The sequence below is a fragment of the Anopheles marshallii genome, chromosome 3 (genome assembly GCF_943734725.1).
Source record: "Anopheles marshallii chromosome 3, idAnoMarsDA_429_01, whole genome shotgun sequence".
NCBI classification, from domain to species: domain Eukaryota; kingdom Metazoa; phylum Arthropoda; class Insecta; order Diptera; family Culicidae; genus Anopheles; species Anopheles marshallii.
The window spans coordinates 20,518,805-20,543,445 of NC_071327.1; the positions used below are offsets into that span (position 1 = coordinate 20,518,805).

Consider the following 24,641-nt stretch of genomic DNA (forward strand, 5'->3'; position numbering starts at 1 on the left):
ACACACAGACACACACACGACACTCGCTTGTTGAAAGTTTAGCAGTATATATAGGTTCTCGTTTCGAAAACTTCATTGCGCTGCTGACTGAGCGAACCATTTTGTGGTATCCGCTTGTCTGTGTGTTTTGTGTGTGTGTGTGCGTGTGTGGTGTCCCTCGCGAGCAGTTTTCCTTTTGGTACAGCGCTTTAGCTTATCTAAGCATAAATGGCAAATGGTGGTGGTCTCTTGCCTCTACTCTATGGGTGGATGTGCCGAAGATGTTGATGTTGATCTTTTGAGCTGATGATGGAGTTTTGTTGATGGAACACAGTTTATTCCGGAATTGGGCCGTACAGGAAGATGGCCGGGCACTTGGGGTTCTCGTTGCCAAGGAAGTGCGAGTACAGCTCCTGGTATCTCTCCAGGGTGATGCCACCCTTCTTGTTGTCCTCCTCCTGTTAAAATTAGCAATGCACGAAAGAAAAGCAATATTAGCAAATAACTTTCACTATATATAGAATTTTTCATTGCATCGTTCCGTTTCAGATGTGTTTAGCCTGCATCGACCTAATGCTATCAAGGATACTTACGCTGACCAGGCTGTTGTAGGAATCATCAACGACCTTGATGTCATCAACGGCGATTCTGGTGATGCAGTTGTAACGGTACTCCTCTATGCTGACCAGACCGTCGTTGTTGATGTCCATCATCTTGTAGTGAGCATCGATGAAGGCCTTCATCGCCTGCACAAAGATACGGATGCAAGAGGAAACGGGCATGATAAGCAAATGGCGTGTGTATGATAATTATTACTATCGTTTTTTTTTTGTTATTCGATTTCGAACTTTTACATGACGAATTATGAGATAGCGTAAAGTGCATCTGTTTTGATAACGGACACCATTCCATAGTGTTGTGGCGACATATTACCGAGGGTAACCAAGTTTACCCCCTTAATTTCATTCCTATTTCTCCAGATATGAGAAGGAGAGCATCTTATTATTCAACTTTTGTTTCTTTGACGTAATGTTTATCTGATTTTGAATTCTTTTTTCTTACGAATAATCTACAATGACTAATTTGTATTGTGTTTTCAAAGCGCAGTATCGTTTACTATACTGGTGCGTTTATTTCTTATTAACATCTTACGTTCAAACTGAATTTATTGAAGACTTAATAAAGGAATCTGTTCTGGACGTGGCTATAGAAGAAATTTATGACATTGAAAATTAAATTAAAGAGAAAATTACTGTCCACTTTCCATCACGCCAAAATTGCGCCCTTGCGGTTGTTTTGTTTTTATCGATTGTGAGTGGGCACTCACAAGTGCTGGCCGAAGCCACTTTTAATTATGTGCCAACGGGGAACGCATTTGCTCGGCCACAATCGCCGTCACGGTTGAAGCCTACAGCATTAGCGTTTATGGTCGAACCAATTTGAGTGAGTGGTTTGCTGTCCACGGCGCTAAAGACGAACACAGCCGGCTGCGTTGCGGGACATTTCGAGTGCTAACGCGGGGTCGTGGCGTCGTTGGTCTGGTATTAACCGATAAGCGGCCACAAAATCACCCCACCCGGATTGATGAGCACAGATATTTGCAGTTGATTGCAGTGGTAATGTGTGTGCGTGAATAAAACCCTGGTTGGCGGGTGACGAGATATGCGAATGGCGATTATCGAATAAATGGCTTTACGTCCACGTTTTGCAACTCATAAGATGGGCGCACATTATTTCCGAACCGAACCGCTTAACGGCTTATACTACAGCCAGCAGTTAACCACTATTGCTACTTTGGTCCTTAAGGCAAATGGTTTTAGAAAAGTCTGTGTTTTTCTAAACCAAAAATGCCGCACCGCTTGCAGCACCGCAGACCAACCGGTTCGGCGTGCAAACAATCGGTGACTCATAAATTTTATTGCCGGAATGTCATATTAACCCGCTACATGGAGGGCACAAGAATCGAACAAACAAAAGCTCTGCACGTTGTTTATGGCATGGCTTTCGCAAATCGAATGAACGAAAAGGGGAAAAAAACAAATACCCGAAGCAAGGAATAAACCATCATCGATATGTTCTCCATATATCGAACAGCGAATAGCATAAAAAACGTTCAGGAACTAACGAAAAGTTAGTTTGATTATAACTTCTGTTGATGAGCAAGTTAAGGATGTTTTCTACAGTAATAATTATTAAGTTAAGTCTTGCGTTTCGATTGCAATGTAAAACTAAAGTCTGTGACGATGTTTTCCCAAGCACAAGCGAACAGTTCCCTGTCCAAAAGAATGATAAGCACGTGAAACGTACGTGTTATCGCACGAAAGTGCAAGTTGGCAATGATTTGCGTGTGTTGCGGTGCCGGGAAGGTTCAACATATTTTAACATACTTTCAATTCCAACCTTGTGCGTGACAGCGATTCCACGATATATCTATTTTTTTTTCGCGGCGCCGTTTGAATTCCGCGAGCAGCGAGTGGAACAATAAAATGCTGCCGTTTCTATATTTACTTTACATTTAATACCACCCCGAACACCAGCACCCGGAGGGGGCGAACCGGCATACAGCAAGAAGCAAGCAGTCCCGAAGGGCGCCAAGCATAATGAAGGATAGAATGTACAAAGATGTTTCAGGTTTCACCCGTCACACTCGAACTGTGCTCTCGATGCTTGATGCGCGGCGCGGCGTACATTTATAAAATAAACCCCACCGATTCGGCACGATGTTAGAAAAAAATGGAAAACATTCTTATTCGTCACCTTACCTACGGTGAAATTAATACACTTTTCCTGTACGGTCTATTGCACTGTTCGGTGGCGTTCGAACAACGCGAACTTACCTAAAATGATAAGAAAACGAAAAAAAAAAGAAATTAATAACTAGAAATATTTTTTGACGAATGAACACACTCATAAGGGGATATTGTTTGATAACCGTAGCCGTAACGTGCGCTTGTAATGCGTTGAAGAGTGAAAATGTGAAATTACCTTTCACCGAACCGTCTCGAGCAAAATTCTTCATAAACATATCATTTCCATGCACGAGCAGACATCCAAACGTGTCGCACATTTGTGGCGTAAATTGGCTTACGTTCGAAATGTGTTCTACACGAACTCCTTCAGATTTATGCGCTTCGTAGGCGCTATCTGTCACAGTATCGGCAATGGTTGCCAACAAAACCTATTGGCCCCACGTGTTCAATGCGGATTTATACTTGGGTATTAAAAATAAACTCATCTCAATTGATCGGTAGGGATGGGGGTTTCTATCAACCGTTGCGTCTTTGCACATCACCTCGATGAAAGTAGTAGCAGTGGTAGAAATAACAAGACACTTTGTTTGTTTTATGCTCGCACTACGAAACGCTTGCAGCATATTTTCTTTGCCAGAAACATTCCCCTTTTTGCAATGCAATCAATTTACCATTCAAACGATGCTTCCGCATTGCGTTCGCTCTCTCTGGCCAACAAAAAAGCATGGAATTTTGCACCATTTAGTGTCCCATTTGGCGGAGAATGTGTTCGGTACGGGGGGGTTGTAGAATGGATTAGAAGAAATTCGGGCTAATGGCATGGCTTGTTTCAGGTTTTATAGACAAAATGCGATCGGTTCCGCTGCTCGTCGGCTCGTAGGCGTCTCGGCGCTACTCCCCGTTTGGTGGTTCTCGCACCTAATGTATTCCTGCACTCATTGGAGCATTGGGCCGTGGTCTTGACATCATCCATTGTCCGCAGAATTTATGGTTGAATTCTAAGTTTGCAGCCAAACCCTTTCTGGCAGGCGGCGTGTGTGGTGGCGCCGAGCGTTTAGAAACTTGCATACATTGATTTTGGACTCTGTGCCACTTCGGTACGGCCCCGCTAAAGGATAACCGCCCAATAAAAAGCAACCCCAGTGGTGAAATAGCTTGAAATTTTCTACGGTTGGAGTCGAGTGTTGGACGCGCGCTCTGCTGGCAAGTTTAACCGATATGTCCTGGTTATGTTTCCATTGGTCACACCATAACCAGTGGACCCCCTTCCACGGGTTCGTTGTGTGTGTTCGCTAAACAACAGAACCGAAGAACTCGGGTGTGTGTGTCCCGTGCTGATTTATGACCCATCGTCATCTCGCTATGGTCACCCCGTGTACAAGCATCGACCGAACGTGTGTTTGTTTTTGGTGTTTGATGGTGGTAGTAGTAGTGTGGTTATTTATACGTATCTCAAAAGAGAGAGACCCATTGGAATTGGCATGCCGAAGTAGTTCGCGCGTTCGATTCGCAATGGTTAAAGGGTTTGAGCGATTAATTTTAGCGACCTTGCAAGAAATTCGTCCATATTGCAACCGGTTCCTACTGTCGATTAAGAATAGCTCCAACAATTCTTCAATTTCTCTAAATAAAAAAAAACACCTTCACAACCGCAGAGAGATAAGGCGGTTTGGCGTGCGTCTTCTTTGAGGAAAACTCCGCATCGTGAAATGTTACAAGCGGTTTTTCACGCGCGAAGATTATCATGTTGTGCTGTGCTTGTTTCCATCATGGCTGGCACACACGGGTACGGGGCATCATAAATTTTAATTTATATACTGACGCCAACCTCGAATGTTGCCGGCTTTGGGACGACAACGCCCCTCGTCATCCGTCAGATGAACGCACACTCCACCCCGCCCACCGCTGGGCGAGAATAATGCATACCACTTTCGCTTTCCTCGGTTGTTTTTGCCTCTGTTTTTTTTTTTGTTTGCTACGGGGCTACCTATGAGTGATGAACTTAATACGAGGGGTGACATTCTATTCTGCGCGCAGCGATGTGTTGTTCTACCGCTGGCCGGGGTTTTCCCGCCATGTACCATTGTCGGTTGTGTTTAATTTTAAATAAAAAAGGCTCTCAACTGAAAATCAAACTGACAAAGCGCGCACACCTGATGCGCGGAATGTGAGCATCAACAAAACAACGCACCGTTTTCCGGGGTGATATCTGTGTTTTTTGTCCCCCCGTTGTTTTTTTTTTTCGTTTGGTTGGGACGTGGAAAAGTTCACCAACCATTTCCGAGTATGCGGAAGAGTACTGGGAGAACACGGGGAATTTTATTTTTAGGTCACCTTCATCAACACCGACCCTCCGAATTCTGGGGAGTTTGATGTAACAATATATGCTCTTCCGCGGTACACCGATCATACGATCGTTTGATCGTTAATTAGTCGATGCATAAAACGTTGACAAACCCTTCGTAGTCGGTGGATAATTAAGGGAAGAGCGAGAGACAGAGAGTGGGTGTGTAACATATGCTCTACTCCAGACACGTGCCCGCAAGATGATTGATTAAGAGCTTTACGGGTCGGCTGTATGGGGTGTTTATACCGCGTCCCAACGTAAACATGTTATGCGCCCAAAAAGAAAACAAAAATGCGTTGGCGTGGAATGATTAGTTGGGTTGTGATTGGTTGGAAATTCTTTTGGCTGGGAGTTTCCTATCGATTCTTTTGCATAAAAATAAACACAAACGATCGGCAACCGTTTTGCATTTGCTCTGGACAGTTCAATTCATTGGACAAATGGTCCGGTCGGTTGGTGAGATCTAAAATCGAAGCAACAATCATTAAACCTCATTCCCACAAAAATAAAAAACACCATGCGTCTCCATCTGGAACTTTCCAGTACGCGTCCAGTTTCCTCCCGGGATGTTGTAAAGCACAAACAACGACAACAAAAGAATCGTTTGAGATCAACAAAACAAAACAACCACAAAAATGACACAGCTACGCGGCCTATGCCGGTAGATGGTACCAAGGCCCCCCTCCCCGGTTACCGTCAAAGTGGATTATATAAACAGTTTAATAAAATATCAAATTTTACGGTGCTTTTACTTCGCCCGGTTTAGCCCATGGTAGGGGACGGACCGTTCCTTAGTCCGTTCTTTGTTGATGCTGCTGGTACCCGCTCCCTTCTGATGTCGAAGGTCGGTTCGCGTGACGAACGGTTATGGTTTTACCGCTGGTGTACGGTGGGTAAACAATCCGATCGGACAACCGATGAAATCGAATATCGCGGCCTAAATGCTGAGTGTTTGCGGGGGACTCTACATTCCACTGGCCGCGTACATCCAAACAGAAAGGTTCCTGATTCGGGGAAAGGAATCAGGTCCATTCCAAAAGGCAACAGTTTAACCCGTAAATAAATGTCAATCGAATCGAATCATTACAGAAACCGGCAGGACCTGGAGCACGCGGGGACTGGTGGCGTTTCCTATTGCGTTGTGTGTGAGCGACACAAAATTAAGGCTAGAAATATTGCCCATCAACGAGCAATTTAATCATCCCACAATCAAATGCGCATGCATTTGCATAAAACAACAAACGTATTCCACTGCCTACTCTTCGGCGCCGGTGTAAACCGTGCTATCGATACGAAGCTAATCTCCAACTGCACGGGCACCGACACGCCTGGATCGATGGATGGACAGTTAACTGTCAATGTTTGATGATTTACAAGTCCTGCTCAATATCGATATTCCACTCCCCCGGCCCACCGACCCCAGCTTTTTCGACGGAGCCAAAACTTCCGGCCGTCATTGTACATCACGGCTTGTCGGGGGGTGCGGTGGGAAAAACTTTGTCGGCAATGTATTTCGCAAAACGGCACGGGCAAAAGGTAAGCGTGCGAGTGTTTGCTGTTATTGGAAGCGTGTTATTTTAAAGTTTCGCCCCGTGCAAAACCACACAACGGCGCAGACTTTGTGCCCGTTTCACTCTTCCATGCCACCGGTGCTCGGTGGTAGTCATCCGGTCCGACAGTTCGGGCAGGGCGGACCGGGGAAAATTATTCCAATTTCTTCCCAAATTCGGTACGGAACCGAGAGGAACTGCACGAAAGAGTTGTTCGAGCACACAACTTGGGCGCACACCATCTGTGCCATCCGGGCAGCAACATGACTCTGGAGGGTAGATTAGGGAGGCTTGAGCCGACGTGCGTGCACTGTGGACGTGGCCTATAATTTCTGCAATTGTCAAGCGTGTTTCGTTTGCTGGAACTTATCTCAATTAGATGGGACGTCAGATTGATGGATGGGTACTTCGATTACATCCGTTGGTGCCGATGTAGCTATTAGTGCGCCTTGGATATGATTGCCGCCGTAGTTAGAATTCAGGGCCCAGCAAGTAGCTAAAACAACACACAACACAGCTGGGGTTTTTTGGTAAGGTTAGGGCAATGTTCGTGCAGAACGTAGCTAGTTTCTATACCAGAAGGGGTATTTTAATAGTGTTGTGCTTAATGAAACTTTTGAGAAGAGTCATTTGTATTAATCTTTTGTGAGGAGTCATTAAAAAACCGGAATCGACTCTCGAAAGATTCATGAATTTCTAGCGCAGTGGCAAATCAGGCTTGGCGGCCTAAAGGGAGGGAGCAACTCTTGTTTGAATCATGAGTCTTGGAGGATTCATGACAAATTGCAATAACGATTCATATTAATTCATTTAGTTTAAAGATTCATTCAGATTAATGAATCTGAATCAGGTAAACCTAACAGTAGTTTTTTTCAAAATTTACTCTCGAAAGTTATTGAAGCGTTTATTGAAAAATCATTTTTTTTGTTTTCTTCTAGTCCTTCTAAAAATGACGCAAAAATGAATTTCTTCACATTTATTTAAAAAAAAATTAACTTTTACCAATTCATCACAAATTTGATCAATTTGAAAAAAAGTTAAATAACAAATATTTGAAGTGATGGAGTGATGAGCAATGATAAAAGTGATTATTTTATCGTCAACGGCAAAGAGTAGTAAACAAAACACTACATAAAAGACCTGAAATTAACCCACAAAGTGTTGCTGACACTAAAGGCAATCTTAAATTATCATCTTAAACCTCATCCGAACAAGCTTTACTGTAAAAAAAAGCCATTTAGTTGAATAAGTACAGCTTTTTCCTTAAAAAAAATAATTATTTTTGCGAATAAAATGAGTTAATAAAACTACATTCATAACATGTTGGAATGCCCCCTTAAAAAAGCAATACCTGGTGTAGCTGGCCAGAAACAGAAAGGTCCAGAAACCTTCCCGCTTGATAGGAAACAAATGTATGCACGCGTGTGAGTTTGCCATGAATCAAAACGTGCTTTTGTAAAACAAAAACGCACCATTACCAGTGATCCGTTTGCTACTTTATGGCAAACAACAGAGCGTACGCTCCAGAACCCCAGGGTGGGGGGAGAGGAAACTTTAATGTGGGAAATGGTTTGGGAGCGGTTAACCCACCCCCCATCCACCCCCTCCCCCTTCCTCGTCTTTCCACCCACCGGGGAGGATCATTTCGTACGGACTAAAAGCTTCGAACCTATTCATTAAAATTGAAGCGAGGTAATGTGGCTCCCTGGCATAGGAGTCGAACGGATGTCGGCCCCTTCACAAGAACCATCAGACATTTGACATCGAGTCAGGTCGATCAAATATTTATGGCCATCTCGCTACGCTTCGGTGGGTGAGAAAAATATGGGCCCCGGGCCCGGACGATGGAAGACGATTGGTAGCGGCAGCATCATCCACTAGGTGTTCGTTTCGAACGTTTTTCCCCTCATCGACGGACGCGTCTGTAGCGACGCGGAGCAAATTAAACACACATTTTGTGTCACCGAAAGGTTTTTAAGCACGGGGAAGGAGTTGGATGTTTTGGGCAAATGCATACGGCTTTTGTTTTTTTTTCGAGGGAGGAATACCCCCCAACAAACAAACAAAAATTGAAGTTCCACAAACACACTCCATCCGAGGAGGATGTCCGAAGGGACAAATATACAACCGAACCTATATGCGGGGGCCGTTTTGGGAGGCTGATTGTGCTATGGTTTTCTTTTTCTCTGGTACCTCCCGGTGATCAGTTACGGTTATCAAACATTCATCCATCTTTTATTTCCTGAAAGTTGAAGGATATTCCTTCTTCCGTTCAATTTACGGATCGGGGGTTGGTTTATTTTTTTAGCGAGGTTTACGTACGTACCTTCGGGAATTCGGAGTAGGGCTTGCCGACGCAGGTCTGCTTGACGGCCTGTTTGAATTCCTCGGTGGTGATTTTGCCATCCTGTTGAGAGTGGAAGAGAAGAACAAACGGTGATATGAGCATTACTGCAAAACTCTCCAAAAACCGTGCGAATGGCACAAGTTTGGTTGGCTTTGTGGCGGTGTCCTCTGCTTGTTGGGGTGGGGCGTTGTTGTATTGGGATCACGACAGTGGGACATGTGCTGTGCGTGAGCTGGTGGTTTGCGACGTTGACTTGTGGTAACCGATGACCAACGGCCAAGGACCAAGTCAGCAAACAACTTCGGTGGCAGATGCTGACCATTCCCCTTTGGTCAGGTCACCGTAACGCACTGACTGGTATGTGTGCGTGTGTGTGTGTGTGTTTGTGGTAATGTCCAGAAAGGTGCATTCGGAAAGATCCAGTAAGATGTCAGACGCAACCGTGATGAGTGGTTTGTGCAGGGTTTGCCAACCGGTGGTGTGTAGCCAGTGTTGCCAGTTGACGTGTGCATTCGGCAAAAGGGTGAACCACTACCACCCGTTGTTGCTGGGTGCCTAGTCATCGGGTCAAAAGCAGAACTAGGATCTGCTCACAAGCAGTGAGACAATTAAGTTAGTTTGAATGTAAATAAGCGTGTTTCTGGTAGCGTAGGGGCGGTGGGAAGGAGATTTTGCGACTTGGATTGAGCGCGAAAGCACACCGAGAGGTGAAGTCTCGGATTTACTGCCCAGATTTAGGTTTTTGATGGGTAATTCGGTTTTATTTTGTGTACTCATTTAATGAGCGAAATAAATAAACACTGTTCAGTATAATTGCCGCTCGTATGTGTATGTGTACCGGGCCGGGGGTGTTGTTGGGCAGGCAATCGGATAGAAATAGATACTTTGGAATTGGCTTGGCCGGGAACCGTCACAATGTGTACCGCCCGCCCGAATGGAATCCAATTCGGGGCAGGTTGAAATTTATCTCTTTCCGACCCAGGAAGACTTGGTACTCGATGGCCGAACTGAAGCATTGCAAGTTGGTGTACTAAGACGGATTATAACAATTGTTAATGAAACAATTGTTGCTGCAGTATCGCTACAGCAAGAAGGTATTGATTTAACGCTCGGCTGTGTCTTCTTTAGCAAATTATAAATAATTAAGTCAAGAAAAGAGAGAGAGAGAGAGAGAGAGAGAGAGAGAGAGAGAGAGAGAGAGTGGAATGAGGCCACAATTAGGAACCGTATCGCGCCTGGTTCGCGTTGGGTTGGTTTGATTGGATGCAAACAAGAATAGTACCCGGCGCCCGGTCCGGCTTTGAACACGAGACCCACCACCGCCGCAGGCCAACAAAGTTCAACGTGCACGAAGAAGAATTTGAGCAGCAAAGGTAAGCGCACGGACAGCAAGAAAAAAAAATCGCAATGCGCACCCCCAACACACCGACCAAACACGCGAAACATCGATACGGAACGGTGTGCGCCTTCGGTTCTCAGTCAGGGGTGGTTCGGAGTTGTGCCAATGGTTCGATCATTATTTCTCCCTACACACGTAAAACATTCGCCAAGATCAATTACCACCGGTTGGAACACTGCGGTACCGCATCCCCGTCCGCCGTGTGCGAACGTTTCACGGGGTTGTCTTCGCGGATGGCGGGTTGAAGGGTTATTTAGCGTATTTGAGAGTGAACAATCTACGAACGGCGGTGGAAAAATTGCCGCGTTAAATAAACAACAGTCGAATAATGGGATGGAGGTGGTTGGTGGTGGTATAGCAAGAAAAAAAAAATGTCTGACAGAAGGAGTTTCACTGTGTGTGTGCACACCGCACAACGATCGCACGGAAAACTCATCGGGGTTTTATCCCGTTTAGTTTCATCAGTTAAAGGTAAAGTTTAAGGTGACTTTTTGCCAGAGCGCACTTCAACATTGCGCGAATACAATGGAGGAATGGAAACAATAGACACCCGTGATCCAGTGTCCTGGGACGGAGATTTCCTTCGAGCGTGATACAAGCGAACTAGTTTTCGTTGGCTCCTTTTGTTCCCGGTTTTTCCCGGAGCAGTTGTTGGGTCGCGCAAATACGAACAAGCACGGTTTGTGCATGTCAACAGAACTTTCTATTAAAGTTGTGCCATTTTGTTTTTGCTTGTGTTCTTCGCCTTTTCTATCTCCCTCTTTCTCTCTTTCCCTTAGACGTTCCAGGTTCCATCTCCGGCTGGCGTGCGGTGCCCCAAAGTGGAAAAAAAGGAAAGCGATCCGCACAACGGGAAACGGCGCAACAGGTTGCCGAAACCGGGAAACGGTTATTATGGGGTGCGAAGGCGAATTGCGTGCCCCAAACGGTTGACAGGTGCATGAGGTGCGAACCGAACCGAATGCAGCTCGACTAAAGGTTGGTTTGTTTACTGTTTGTTTTCGGTGTTGTTTCTTTCCTTCCTTTTTGGTGTGCTGCCGTGTTGGGTTTGGGGGTTTGCTTACCTTGTCGAAATCGGCAAGGGCGGAGATCTCATCCCAGAGCGACTTCATGATGAACTTGTATTCGTTCAGACGGGCCGGGTTGATGTCACCCTTGCCTTCGATGACGGAGGCACGGAGGGCCATGCACTGGAAATCGTTGTTGTCCAGGAAGCCATTGTTGTCAATGTCTGTGAAGAGTCGAGAGAGAGAGAGAGAAAGGGAAAGAGATGATAAAGTGGTGGATTTAAGTATATTATTAAGTATTGTCGATACGAGAGTGCCTATCTTTCTTCACGGCCATTATCAACCATCGTTCGATTAAGAACCCATTCTATCTTATTTGCTTCCGTTGCCTTCGCCCACCAAAAACTTCCAGCATTCCTCGGACGGGATAAAATCTCGCAGAAATTTGACTCAACCTTTTTTTTCCTTTCGACGAAACCTCTAACGAGCCTGCCGTAAACGTGACGGATCGCTGGTCGGTCGTTGTACGCCTCTTTCGGGCCTTCCCGATAACGTTCGCGCATTCGTCGCGTCCTTCCGGTAATGGGAAGGACGCCCGGTCGCGTTCGGCACCCAGCGATAGCGACCATTTCGTGTCACCCACCACTGTTCGGTATGGCAAAACAAACAGATTTTTAACGAGTTTCTGATGCTTGTCCCATTTATTTGTTGGGGGCCCGATAGTTGAGCGTGATCAAATACTCTTCGGCAAAAGGCTCATCAAATACGCTCACACTCGCGCTCGTCAAAGTCGTGATGGCGCTTTTCGCGCACCGAAAAGGGCAGAAAGCACACGAATGAAGAAGCTGATGGAGTCATTTTCCCCCCTCAACAAAAAAAAAAAGATGGGGATCGCATCGGGGGTGCCGTTTTACGCGCGGCAAAGTGATAATTTGATTCATTTTATTCAAATTTTCCAAACTCGATCTGCTGCTGCACAGAGAGAGAGAGCGAGAAAGAGAGAGTTGTGTGTGGCTGCTATCGAAAGGCCTTTGAAGTCCATTAGCGTGTCGTATCGTTTACGCGACGCAGGCAAGCGTTCGAAGTTAGTGGCAGGAAAAAAATCGTATCAAGTTACGCGCGCGTTGCCTTTTCGATAAGAGTTCTCGTGCTGAATTGCGCTGAGAATGTCAGGGACTGTCTTTGTTTGATGAGCAGTAGACAATTGCAGAGTAGTCTTTGTGAAATAAAATTATATAAAAGAAATGGTAAAGAGAACTCTTTACAAATTATCAAACTCCTAAATATTCTAACAGCCACATGTTGAGGTTTGCATTAAATTACATATTACAATTTACTAAAGACTCCAGACCGGAAACTTACACGGCAAGCTGACGTCCACAACTCGCCACCCTGACGCTCCAAGCCCGGCACTGACCCAATCCGGGAGGAAACTTTTTTAATTGAATTTTGTGCAAATTTCGTACCGCTGCTGGGATGAGGCGCCAGTATGAGCAAGGTTGCGAAAAATGGCCTCAAGAACTATCTAAAATATGTTTTTTCCACTCCACTTTTGTTATCAGCAACCAAACCGATACCGAACCGGTTCTCACTTTTTTCCCCATTCAATTACTGTTCACTGTGCGCAGTGGGTGGAGAAAACCAGCAAATGAAACCCATTCGACATCTTATCGTACATGGTCTCAGGGAAAAGTTCGTCGGAGTTTGGTCAAAGTACTTGCCCGAATTTAATTACCCGCACTTGGCCAACCTGCTGACAGATGGACCGACGGTACGGTACGGTTAAAACTGTGCATAACGCTGCCCAGTTAGTTGGCTACGGCAAGTGTTTTTTGGCCGAGCAAAAAAAAAAAACCCCGTAAGCCCGATGCTGCCGGACGCACGTATTTAATTAGTTGAATTAGAACAATCCCGAGGCCGGGGTTGGCACGTCGCGTGTGGCAAGAAATTGCTGCCGGGAAATTGTACGTAAAACCGCGCATTAAGCCACGCATTAGTCACGGCACTTTCTTATCTTGTCGCGTGACGTGATTGGGCGGAAAATCACCAACGCTGCACCGGGGGAAATGAAATCAGGAAGCTTCTGCGTGGTCGTGCCGCCTGCCCGGCAGGATTTCGCTACGATTGCGTAGGTTTGCCGCTGTCAAAGCAAGGCGCGACGAGGTAGCAGAAGGAAAATTGGAATGGGAGAATGGCGTGCGGGAAACGGGCGATGTTATTTCCAATTTCGCCTGTGTTTCACAAGACAAATGCGCTGTACAGCAGTAAATAAACCTTTTGAAGCTGTTTGCCGTGGACGGTCCAAGTTTTGGGGAGGGGTTTGGTGCTGCTGACCGAGTCGTTACGGTTGTGTTGTCACCGTAGGGTTGTGAGGGTTGTGAGGGTAAGTTTAATTGGTTATCGCTATGATTCCCATTTCCCATCGGTCAAGTGGCGGTAAATTGAAGATTATTGTACAATATCTCGCCATAAAGTGCTTCACTGCAGGCTTGTACTGGTGTGGTTACACCGGCAAGGATCTTCCATTTCTGTTCTGCGGATAAATCCCCACAATTCGGCCGGCTAACGCTGGATGACCAACAGAACTCCTTCAAGGTGAAGTTCTCTGCGGCTATGGATTGAAAAACAAAACCCTCAATAACAAACATTTGCCATGATTTTACGCCAAAAAGGAAGGCTCTGTCCACTTCCTTTTGGCAGCGGTAAGGCACTTCTACATTGGGCATTTTTGTCATTTACATCATGGCTCGCCCACTGGACCGTTCTGAAACCCGGCTGACGATGATGAGTGATTTATCCTAAAACAACCTCGCCCGGTGCGGCACGCTTGCAACACCGCTGGCAGCGGTGTCACAGTGGCGGAAAATTCTTCGTACACCAGGCACCATCCAACTCTCCCGGGTTGCCTTCGCGGTAGTCGTACGGCGAAAACACAAAACCCTGCCACCCTTAATATGGCCGCCGGATCCAACAGCAACAGAAATAGCAAAACTCCTGCAAGCTAGCAGCGGTGGGAACGAATCGTGGCAGGGTGGGGGGGAGTGGGGGTGGTTTTTTCGCGAAACCAAGGGTAGCAGGATGGCAGCAGCGGAACGCAGGCAAACAGTGTTTTCTTCCCCGGTGGGCAGCCAGGGGTAGCGCGTACAGCTCTCGGAATCGGTTAAAAGTCAAAGGTCGAGCAAAAGCAACGTCTCGTAAAAGCACAAGGGATTCGAGGCACATCCAACCGGCAAACCGGGGCTGGACCGGGCCCCAATAATCAACAGTACGGTACGGTGGTGGTACGTTTGTACCTTGTCAGTTTGAGTTTCTTATTGACCGCAACGCGCGACCGTGGTTAATATCCGGCAGGTTTGACATGCGAATCCTGCTGTAAGCATGTATTTTCGAGCGAATGTTGCTTACAAACTGCAGAGTGGCTTCCGATTGCTTTTGGTGATGTGTGCCTTGGTACGCGTGTTTAGTACGCTCCTACACATACCATTGGTGACGCTGGCGGGGGGGGGGGGGGGGGGGGGGGGGGGGTTTACGTCCCCAGTGGTCTTAAGTTTCACCTCGAAGGAGACGAAAAAAAACCCATCCACCCTAATCCAAATGTCATTAGAAAGATTAGGTGTAACAATTGTGGATCTGCTTTCCGCTTTAATAGCTTATGATTCTTGCAGCACTTGAGCGAATTCACTCGCACTGGTACGTGCACGTGCCTATAAATGCCGAAGGTCGTCCAGCAGAGTGGCAGTAGGCACGACAACCTTCTGTGCGTGTGTTTTTTTTTTGCTGCTGCTTTTCGGCATGTTGCACACCCGGCCCGACCGATGTCTCGTATACAGTGAATGTGAACCTCTCTTGCGGGGTAACAACAACAACGAAGAAAAAAAAAACAACTTTCCACCACTCAACAGGTGTTTAGCCGAATTCTGTTCGGTTGTGTGCAACATTTTTATGTCTTAAACGTTCGGCACACTCCGCAACCAACCACGCTACCGTGTTGGCCTGGCTGTGGTTGGGCAAATTTTACAATCATTACCAAAAAAAAAGGACCTACTCGGTAATTTGCCACCGAGGCGAAACTGTGAGTTAAGCTTATGCGTTGCACAAAGGTATGCTAATTTATCGCACCGCGAATTGATTCGTCTGCATGGAATAGTGCGATGGAGACGCCTGGTCCGCCGTCATCGATTGCATGGCGATGGAGACGCCTGGTCCGCCGTCATCGATAGGTGATGGGGGCGCCTAGCTGCTGATGATTTGTTTGCGTGCCCCCCCAACTGGAAGGTTGGTATAAATTTGCATTAAATAAGCAATTGGGTGTATTGAGCATGGGGCAATTGACCTGCTTAGTTATGAAGAAGTTTATAGAAAGCAGACTTTTTAGCACGTTGCGGCGGGATCTCGAACGTGGGACTAGTAATAAATTGTTCATGTAGTAGCATAATTAAGTTTGCTTGAAAATGCGACAAAAATGCAGCACCAGAGGTGAGGAGAAATGTGTATTAGTTCTGCTAGAACTTCTGAATCACACCTTGACCGTTAGTTGCAGCTACCAGACTGTCTGGCTGTCGGTAACCTCAAAATGTTTGTAAAAGATAGCCACAATCCAAAACTAATCAAAACGCAATCTTTAAATATTCGGTAAGAGAAAGCAAAGGTCTTACTGAAATAAAGATGCTATTTAAAACAATGCTACTGGTCCGGGCACTATCCCGAAATGTCACGCAATAATGCTTTTTTTTATCGCAGAAGGAACGGTGGTGTGTGCGTGGGGAAATAAAAAGTACACCTTAAAATGTTTGCCCCAACCCGTGGCGGCACGATCTCTGATGGTCATTCGCAATCCAACGCATCACGACAATTGTGAGTGGCCTTGCCATAAAGACTAGAATTAAGATGCTACTATAAATAGCCCCACCGTACGACATGAAGCTCATTGCGTTGTAATTCCTGTTCGGTTAGCAAAAACAGAAAAAAACACCGGATGATTTAACGTTGGTAGGAAGAAGAGTCTCGCTTCCTCCTACCCCCTCCCATAATCCCCTTCGACGTACGGCCTCGGGATTAATTGTTGGAGCCTTACCGCGAATGTTTGCACGCGTGTTCGACCGAGGGGAAGTCACGGCTGTCCACTCACCCGGAATGTGGCACCCGCAACGCGGAGTGAAAGCTCGCTTCCCCAGGATTTTCGATGACAGTTTGTGGCCGGTGGCCTGGGCGCTGGGGCCTCTCAATGGGGCAGCCCAGGTATGTTTGTGCCGGTTGCGATTATAAAAATAATTGGGTGCCGGGGAAAATTAAAATTAGCAACATTTTGTTCACTTTTCACCGTGCGCAACGTCGGTATCTGCCCGGTTGCTGCCTTTTGTGTTTGGGGCGGGTTTGGGGGGCTGACGGGGCCCGGGGGCTGTATAATGTACTCCACGCTGTATGTTTGTTGCTGTGTTGTTTTTTTTTCTCTCTTCTTCACTTCACTGTCGTTTCCTCATTGTATTAAATTAATCTTGCCTCTAATCTTCTTGGCTCGCGCTTCTTCCTGGGAGTGGAGATCGTTTCGAAATGTACACAATTTAATATTTTAATTTTAGACCAAATTCTGGGACCTCCATTAGGAGGGCGTGAGTTTTGCCATTGTTGCCTAGGATGCCTCACGGAACGGTGACACAATAGTGAAAGATGTACTATCGCGATTAAAAAAACAAAAAAAGCCACACCTTTCATCTTCGCGACGCGATGTGCTCTTCGTCGTGGTAATGACTTCGACCCGTTAGTATGCTCCTAATTATATCCGCCCATTGCAAAACCAGGCGACCCGACACGCTTACTGTTGAGAGAATAATTAATAATTTGCCAGCAGCGAATCCTTTTGCCGAACAAAGGATTTCGTCCGGTGTCTGGCAGCGGTGGAACCGCTCGAACCATTACCCGGAAGGACAAAGGTAACGAACCACCCCGGAGGGAGGGGACACACGAAAACATTAGCAAAATTGATAATATGCTAACGGACACAGTGGGTGGCTGGCCGGCATTGGGAAATCCTTTCCGCAAATGAAGATACATTTTTATGCTGTAATTTATTTGTCTTGTTCTGCAACGAAAAAAACACTTACCGTACATGTGACGGACGATGAATTCGACACGCTGATCCCACGAGTAGCTCATTTTGATTTTGGTTTTGTGTTTGGAATTTAGATCCTAATCTGAAACTAACTGCACGTACAATTGGCGAACGGAGCCGGTGGTAAAGGAAGAAAAGATCGTGATATGTTAGCTTTCGTCGTCAGCAAATAGTATATCTAGTGGCGAAGAATGTTAATTAGCGTACGGGTAGAAAGCATTTCAATTGGAAGGTTGTTAGTGAAGTCTTGTTTGCAGGTGGTTTAAATATAGATTAGGACAAGCGCACCGAGAGAAATGTTGTGCGGGAAAGGGATACAATTCCCTTGACTAAAGCATCTCATGCACAACACGCACACACTTTTTTTTTTGGCTGGCTTTAAGGACTTGTTAAGGACTTTCAACGCGACAGCCGCCATGTGTGCAGCATTAGTTCATTGCGCTTTCATTATTCGAACGTTTGGTACATGCGGGACAAAAAAAAAGATTACTTTCCGGCGCTGTGTGTGTGCGCCAACTTTTGAGTGAAACTTTCGCGAATCCTTTTTCTACCAAGGACGCGCGCCTACCCAAACAACGTGAGGTGATCATGAATTATCCCCTTTTTTTTGCACCGATAACAAACAAAACGCTCACGCTCATCTCTAATGCTTTTATCTTTTTTTTGTCCTCTCTCTGTCTCGGTATTCTTTTGGTGGTGGTTTATTTTTTTTTTTTTTGCACACATTATGCCGATCATTAGCACTTGGGTGAATAATTGATATCGCCAGTCCGTCGGTAATTTTTGGGGTCTATCGGGTTTGCTGCATGTCAGGCCTGTAAGGGGATTATGATATACAGGGTGTACCACCACATCGCGTTGTGTGGGTCGGGAAAGGGGGAAGGGGGGTGAAAGGAAGAAACGGAATTTTCCACTGCGTTTAGGGGGACGAAGTTGGAGTTTTTCGGGTTTTACGCCGTGTGCGGTAAGTTTCTGTACTTTCCGAACGCACTCAGCACCCCCCAAGGGGAGGAGGAAAACAAAACCCCCAAAGTTCGGTGGAATTTGTGGAATTTGAACACGAACGTACGAAGACCACCCGTACAGGCACATTCAGCCACACATTCACAGGAAAAGACAAACAAACACACACACACACACAGCGAGTTGCTTCGGGGTGCCGGTTTGTGAGGTCCTAAAAGTCGGCAGTTGCGTGGAATATATCGCGCAAAAGGACCGCGGATAGCGAAATGCGACAGTTTCAATGCCGTTGTGGATGATCGCTTTTATCCTTGTATCGGTGCAAGCTGTCCCTGGGGCCACACTTTGATATTTATTTTCGCTTCAGGCACTCGCACACACACACACATGCACACACGGCACGAAGTTTGGGACACTAGTTTTCCGACAGTTCCAAACAATCCGACCACGGCAAAAGCACAGCGTTCCTCAGCGACAACGGACAAAAAATCGCCACACCACACGCACAAAACAGGGTTAGGGGCTCTTCAAAGGGCTTTGGCAAACTCGGGTCTCGGGTGCTATTACTTGTCTAAACCAACTTCCGTCGAAGACTAAAACGATCTTAACCGGTACCGGGTGGTGGTCCCCTTTATTAAAAACTCCCGGCCCAATGTTGCACGCTGATAAAAGGATGTTGCGCGACAACGGACAGCCCCGGATGCTGCCGAGTCTGCGCAGTGTGGGGCCAGCTGAGCGGGTCGGGTACTCGGCCGGTTCGTCCCGTTCGTTCGCACGTTCGGCCCTGCGGTCGGTTTCGTTTGGCGCCAAAAGCAACTGAATTTTTGGGTTGATTTTTTTTTGTTTTGTTTTTGCAATAATTTATTGTCGGGCCCGGAATGATTAATTTGTCGATTTATGATAATATTTGTAGTAGTTTTCTGTTATGCTAGTAAACATTAAAAAAACAATCAAGAATATTTAATTGTAAATAAGGAATTTGTGTAGGAATAAGGAATTGTGTAGTAAGTGAGTAATATTTGTTTCGCGGTGTTCTACACTGCTAGTACAATTGTTTGTTATAAGTAGTTTTGGAGTGGGAGTTGCGGACTCTAGCATTTTAATTACTTTGTTTTATTGATTTATACATCCAACGTGATGACTTTGGCCGTATGATCAACATCGCTTGTGTTGAATATTATGACAATTAGTACCACTCATTTCCTAGCTGCATTTTACATTATCCCGGGCAAGTTCATTTAGTATCTTAGTTCTTTATTATACATTTTTTAATTCTCTTATTAAAGTTTTTTGTTATATTGCATGTTTATAGCTGTAATAATTAAATTTTGTCTTAAATTATGCAATACAATCCTTCAGTTCTTGTATATCAAAGTTGTTTTGCTTGGAATTTCACTGTTCAAATTTTTGATGTCCTAATCTTAGATACACTAGATGTATATTAAATAACATTTATTTTCCATTTATCTGTCTTATTAGTTATCGATCTGTTTCATTACGATCGGATTTTAAATATTTTTGTCATAGTTTAATTTTTGTTAAAAGAATTATCGCTTATTCGGTGCAATTTCCCGAGACTGATATTCAAGTCGGCTTCAAACAATTGCTTGGCGCTTGCGCAAATGCGCTAAAAACGCCGCTGGGGCTTAGCTCCCGTGCAACATACGCGAGCGCGTGTTGCAAGACACATCGCTCCAACGCTTTGCAACACGATCGCCTGATCCTGGGGATCGGATGCCGCCAACCCGAGGCCTTGGGCCAAACGGATCGGTACCCCAGCAGCTGACCTGAGCCGGCACAGGGGGAAGCAAGAGTTTTGGGGGGTTTTGAACGCAACAACAGCGACGGCAACAAATGGATCACATACTAAACAATGATGATCGCCGGGGGCGGGGTAGGAAGTTTTTTGGTGCGAGGGCGGGCTCGAGTGAGCACAATTTGCAAACCGCAACCAGACTCGATTGGGCAAGCGAACACGAATTCGCTCGACGAAACGCGAACGCTACGGCGACAAGGAGGAGAAGCAGCGCGCGCCACCACAAAACGCGAAAGTGTAATATTTGGTGCTCAAACGGGAAATATAATGAGCCTGAGGATTTAATAATAATAATGCAAAAAAAAAACAAGGATGTGCAGTTAACCGTGAATTAAATAATTAAGTGCGAATTGGCACCGGCACAAGTTTTTTTTTGCTGCCTTCCCTCCCGTTTGCTGTGCTGGTGCTGGGCACGATGATCGCGCACATGATGATTCGTGCTTCACTGGCGACCAAACGCGTGCAAAAGTATTTATTCGTATCAATTCAAATCGTTTACTTTGTTATTGCCAATGACCACGTGCCAGCGCGAGGGGTTTTTTTTTGTTTGCAAATGATGATGAGCATTGTGTCAACGGTCGATCGTACCATCTTCTACGTTGGCTTGTAACTAAATATTGTAACCTTTGCTAGCTATCTGCGCTTCATCTCTTCTATCGTGAAACCCGTTTCTTCGTGTGTCACGGCTCAGGGACATCCATCCAGTGTTCCCAGTCTTTAGGGCTTCAATTATTGCAGGGTTTCGAATCATATAAGATGTTACCGATCAGTAAGGGGAAATTTAAAACAGACGGTTACGAAAAATTTGCAATCATATAGGGGAATTTGGCTACAAACGTTCAGAGCAGCACTTTGCCAATTGTCATCATTTGATTTCGGTTCAGTTGTCTTCGGTTTTTTTTTATTTGTCGGAGTATGAGAGAATTTGACTATCTAAATTTGTTTAGTTAAATAATTATTTGTTGATGAATGTCTTCGATTCATAAAGATCTAAATGTTGATGCGCTGTATCTATAGCCATAGCGCAGAAATAATAATTTCTAAAGGTTTGGTTACGCCGCACGCCTTTGACAACCGTTTGATGCCGATAATTTAAATAAACTGAAGATCTTTGAACCGAAACCGAATGGTGGCAGTTGGCTCTCCTGGGTGTTTTTAGCAAAATTCCGCTATATTGTTCTTTATCGGCACAAAAACCTCTAGGCCTGCCATTTCTGGCTTTCTGTGACTTTATTCACCCGTTGCGTACGGCATATTGGTCCGGATGGGGTTTTTGGTCCGATCCGTTTCCGGTCCCAAAATTTCAAATTTCATTTGCATTGACTGCAAATATCCCTCCCATGAGCTTGCAATATACCCCTACATAATTTTAAATTTCCCCATGCTGTGGTTGAAATGTTCCCCAATATGATTCGTAACCCTGCATCTTCACCAATCCTTCTGCTCCAGTGTTCTCTTTAGACAGCCTGAGATCAAGTCAGACCAATAACTCTTATTCTGTAGTGTTAGGTAAATCGATTAAGATCCATGAATCCGAAAGAATCTTTGAACTGAAGGAATGAATCCGAATCTCAATTTAAAAGACTCATGAATCATTTAAGATTCGTGAATCCGCCAAGATTTGCTAGTCCGTCAAGTACATCCCTCCCCCATCGCTAATCAGTTGCCAAAAACCGAACACGACTACCATTCTGCCTCCAGGAGAACGCCACTGTTGTGGGGATTCATGGATCTTTTGAGAATCGATTCCGGATTTGAGTGACTCCTCACCTAAGAGATGACTAATACGAATGACTCTTCTCCAAGGATTCATTAAGCTTCTTCTGCTTTACCGGCACAACAACCTCAAGAGGGTTCTAGACCTGCCATTTCTGGCTTTCTGTGATTTTACTAATGTTTGGGTCCGGATGGGATTTTGGTCCTTTTCGTTCGTTGTGGAGACCGGCGCCGCTACCTTCATGCCATCGAGCCGCCTCGCATTTTGTGACAATTTCCCCAATATCCGCCAATCTTCCATATTATTCTAAGTAACAAATTAAATCTTGTCCAGACACATCTTCAAAGTTTTGCAGTCAGTTCTGGACGCTTTGATCTCGATCGCTTCAAATAAAGCCAAGGAACCCCCAAGGTGTAAATAAAATGTAACCGTTCCGGGTGTTTCTCGTGGGATGCACGTTGCTTAGGTCAACGTCTCTTTCCGTCGTTTTCATCACATTTTATTTCATGCACATGCTGAAAAGTGTGTCGGGAGTGACACCCCCGACTATGTGCGATCAATCGCCCCGCACACATGTGGGAGGATATGTTTATATATGTGTGTGTGTGTGTGAACGTATATGTCACGAAACAAGACAAAACACGCGTGTTTGGGGCACGTTGTCGTAGTCATGAAGTGTCACAGTTTATCACAATCAGCGATGATCGTTGTGATAATCACTGTTATGATATGTGACGGTTGGGTTTGGACACTAACAGAACCTTATCATTATTGTGGGGTTTTTTTTTAATTTCTTTATTAATGATGCTCCTCCAATTGTGGAATTAATATGTCTTATATAGTTCAACACCTTTCAAGTTATTGTACCGTGACGTTACATTAAAAATTACTTTAGTGGCTATTTTCTACCCTAAGAACCGGGAAGTATCGTTGCATGCCTTTTGTACTGCATTGCGGCTTCGCGTCGCTAATTGTCTTGGTGCTGATATCAGCATTCCCGGGAAGCAACATTTCGTTGGGTTCTTCCTGTTCCCGGTCGGGTCATGCCGGGTTTCGGTGCGGTTTACCGCGTGGATACTACGCGAAACCAACGGCGGTCGGACGGCTTGAGGGCAAACAGTGAAGCAGAAAAGGAAAAGATTCCGTTACAGGAAGCATACAACCGAAATAAATATATCATTGGTGTGTGACCGGCGGGAGCAAGAACACGTGGGTACACGGGGTGCGAAGAACATTGCGTAAATTAATCTCTTTTCAACAAGACAAAGAGAGTGTACGCGGTGCGAGCGAAATTACCTTCAGCAGTGCTGATTTTTAACAGCACTGATGGCGCTTCTACCGGCGTGTACCCCTCGCCCTAATTGTACCGATGGGTTGGCCGCGAGCCTGTGTGTGTTGAGTGCCCTGATGAGTTTTGCGGGACACAATACGCGGCTGAGATGGATAATATCGGGACCTCGAGACCCATCCGGCCCGACCCCAGCCAGGCGGTCGGTGTGGTATGTATGTTCCGTCTCCGCCGAAGTTGAACAGTGTCTAATTTTACTCCCAGGGGTGGGAATTTACCGTTCGCACTAAATTTTGACCCGTGGTGCTACTGTGCTTGCGAATTCAGCAGAGGTTGGGCGGGGGGTGGGGGGGGCAAACATTCAGCCAGTCATTGCACTAGAGGTCATGGATTTTTTTTATTTCAAAAGTGATACCGATGGTCGAAGACAGAAACTTTCACTGTGATTGTCACGAGCAATGTAGTAAATATTCCGTGTCTTTGCGTATGATTCTTGCATGTTGACAAATGTAGTTCTCATAGTTTATGTTAAAATGATGGGTAAACTATGAGTAACTCTTCCTGGTTGAACCGGATGATCACGGTAAGGACATTACTGAGGTCACAAGCTAGTATTTATAGTGCTAACAGTATCTAAATTGTAATTCCATTTAATTACGTGTATTAAAAGCTAATACTCCTTTGAAATCTAGCGTAATCTAACAACCTCCAAGACGGACAACGTCTCTGTCCTTGAAGATGTTTTAAGAGTACTTCATGAACTAGGGTTATAAAGTAGCTATTAACTGATCAAGATGACACCCAAGATATTCTAAGGAGATTAAGAGGAGATCGTTTTTGATCTGACCTTCCTGATCTAGTTCCGGTTGTAGATCAACTTCTTGTCCAAAAAAAAGCTTATTTAGAATGGAGATGAAAAGAAAAGATTACTGAATGAATTAAACTGTGCTTGAACTCAATTCTTTAACTTGACCGTCAATTTTACATGACCGTATTAATTCTTCAAGAAAACTGCATCGATGCCCTGTGATCTTCACACCACCGGCTGGCAAGGACCTTGGCAAAGGCTAATATAAAAGCAAATGATGAGATTTTCCATGGCCTTGTCGAATGCCTCGCCTTTTAAAAACGTTCGAAGAGAATCCATTTCCTCCAGTAATCTCTTGTTTTACCAACCAGGAGGACATCAAGTCAGACCTAAAGATCACATTCTGCACATACTTTTCGTTGTTTGTACCAATTTATGATGAACATTTGTTAACTTTGCTCCGAAGTCCTAGAGGGAAGAACCTTTTTTTATTTATGGTAAACGATAATGTTCTTTTGCGGAGGACCTAAAGTACCCTGTGTCCAAGCATGTGTTTAATAAGTG

The 24,641-nt window shown here is 45.3% G+C and overlaps 1 protein-coding gene across 1 annotated transcript; it reads right to left on the reverse strand.

Moving 5' to 3' along the window:
- Positions 1-314: 314 nt before the first annotated feature.
- LOC128711511 (sarcoplasmic calcium-binding protein 1) lies at positions 315-19,031 on the reverse strand. The gene is made up of 6 exons (XM_053806391.1): positions 19,016-19,031; positions 17,481-17,580; positions 11,437-11,603; positions 8,953-9,033; positions 573-725; positions 315-437 (listed from the first exon to the last, which is right to left on the reverse strand). Exons 2-6 carry the CDS (start codon positions 17,530-17,532, stop codon positions 315-317), a joined length of 576 nt encoding a protein of 191 aa, XP_053662366.1. The 5' UTR covers positions 17,533-17,580; positions 19,016-19,031.
- Between the last annotated feature and the right edge of the window lie 5,610 nt (positions 19,032-24,641).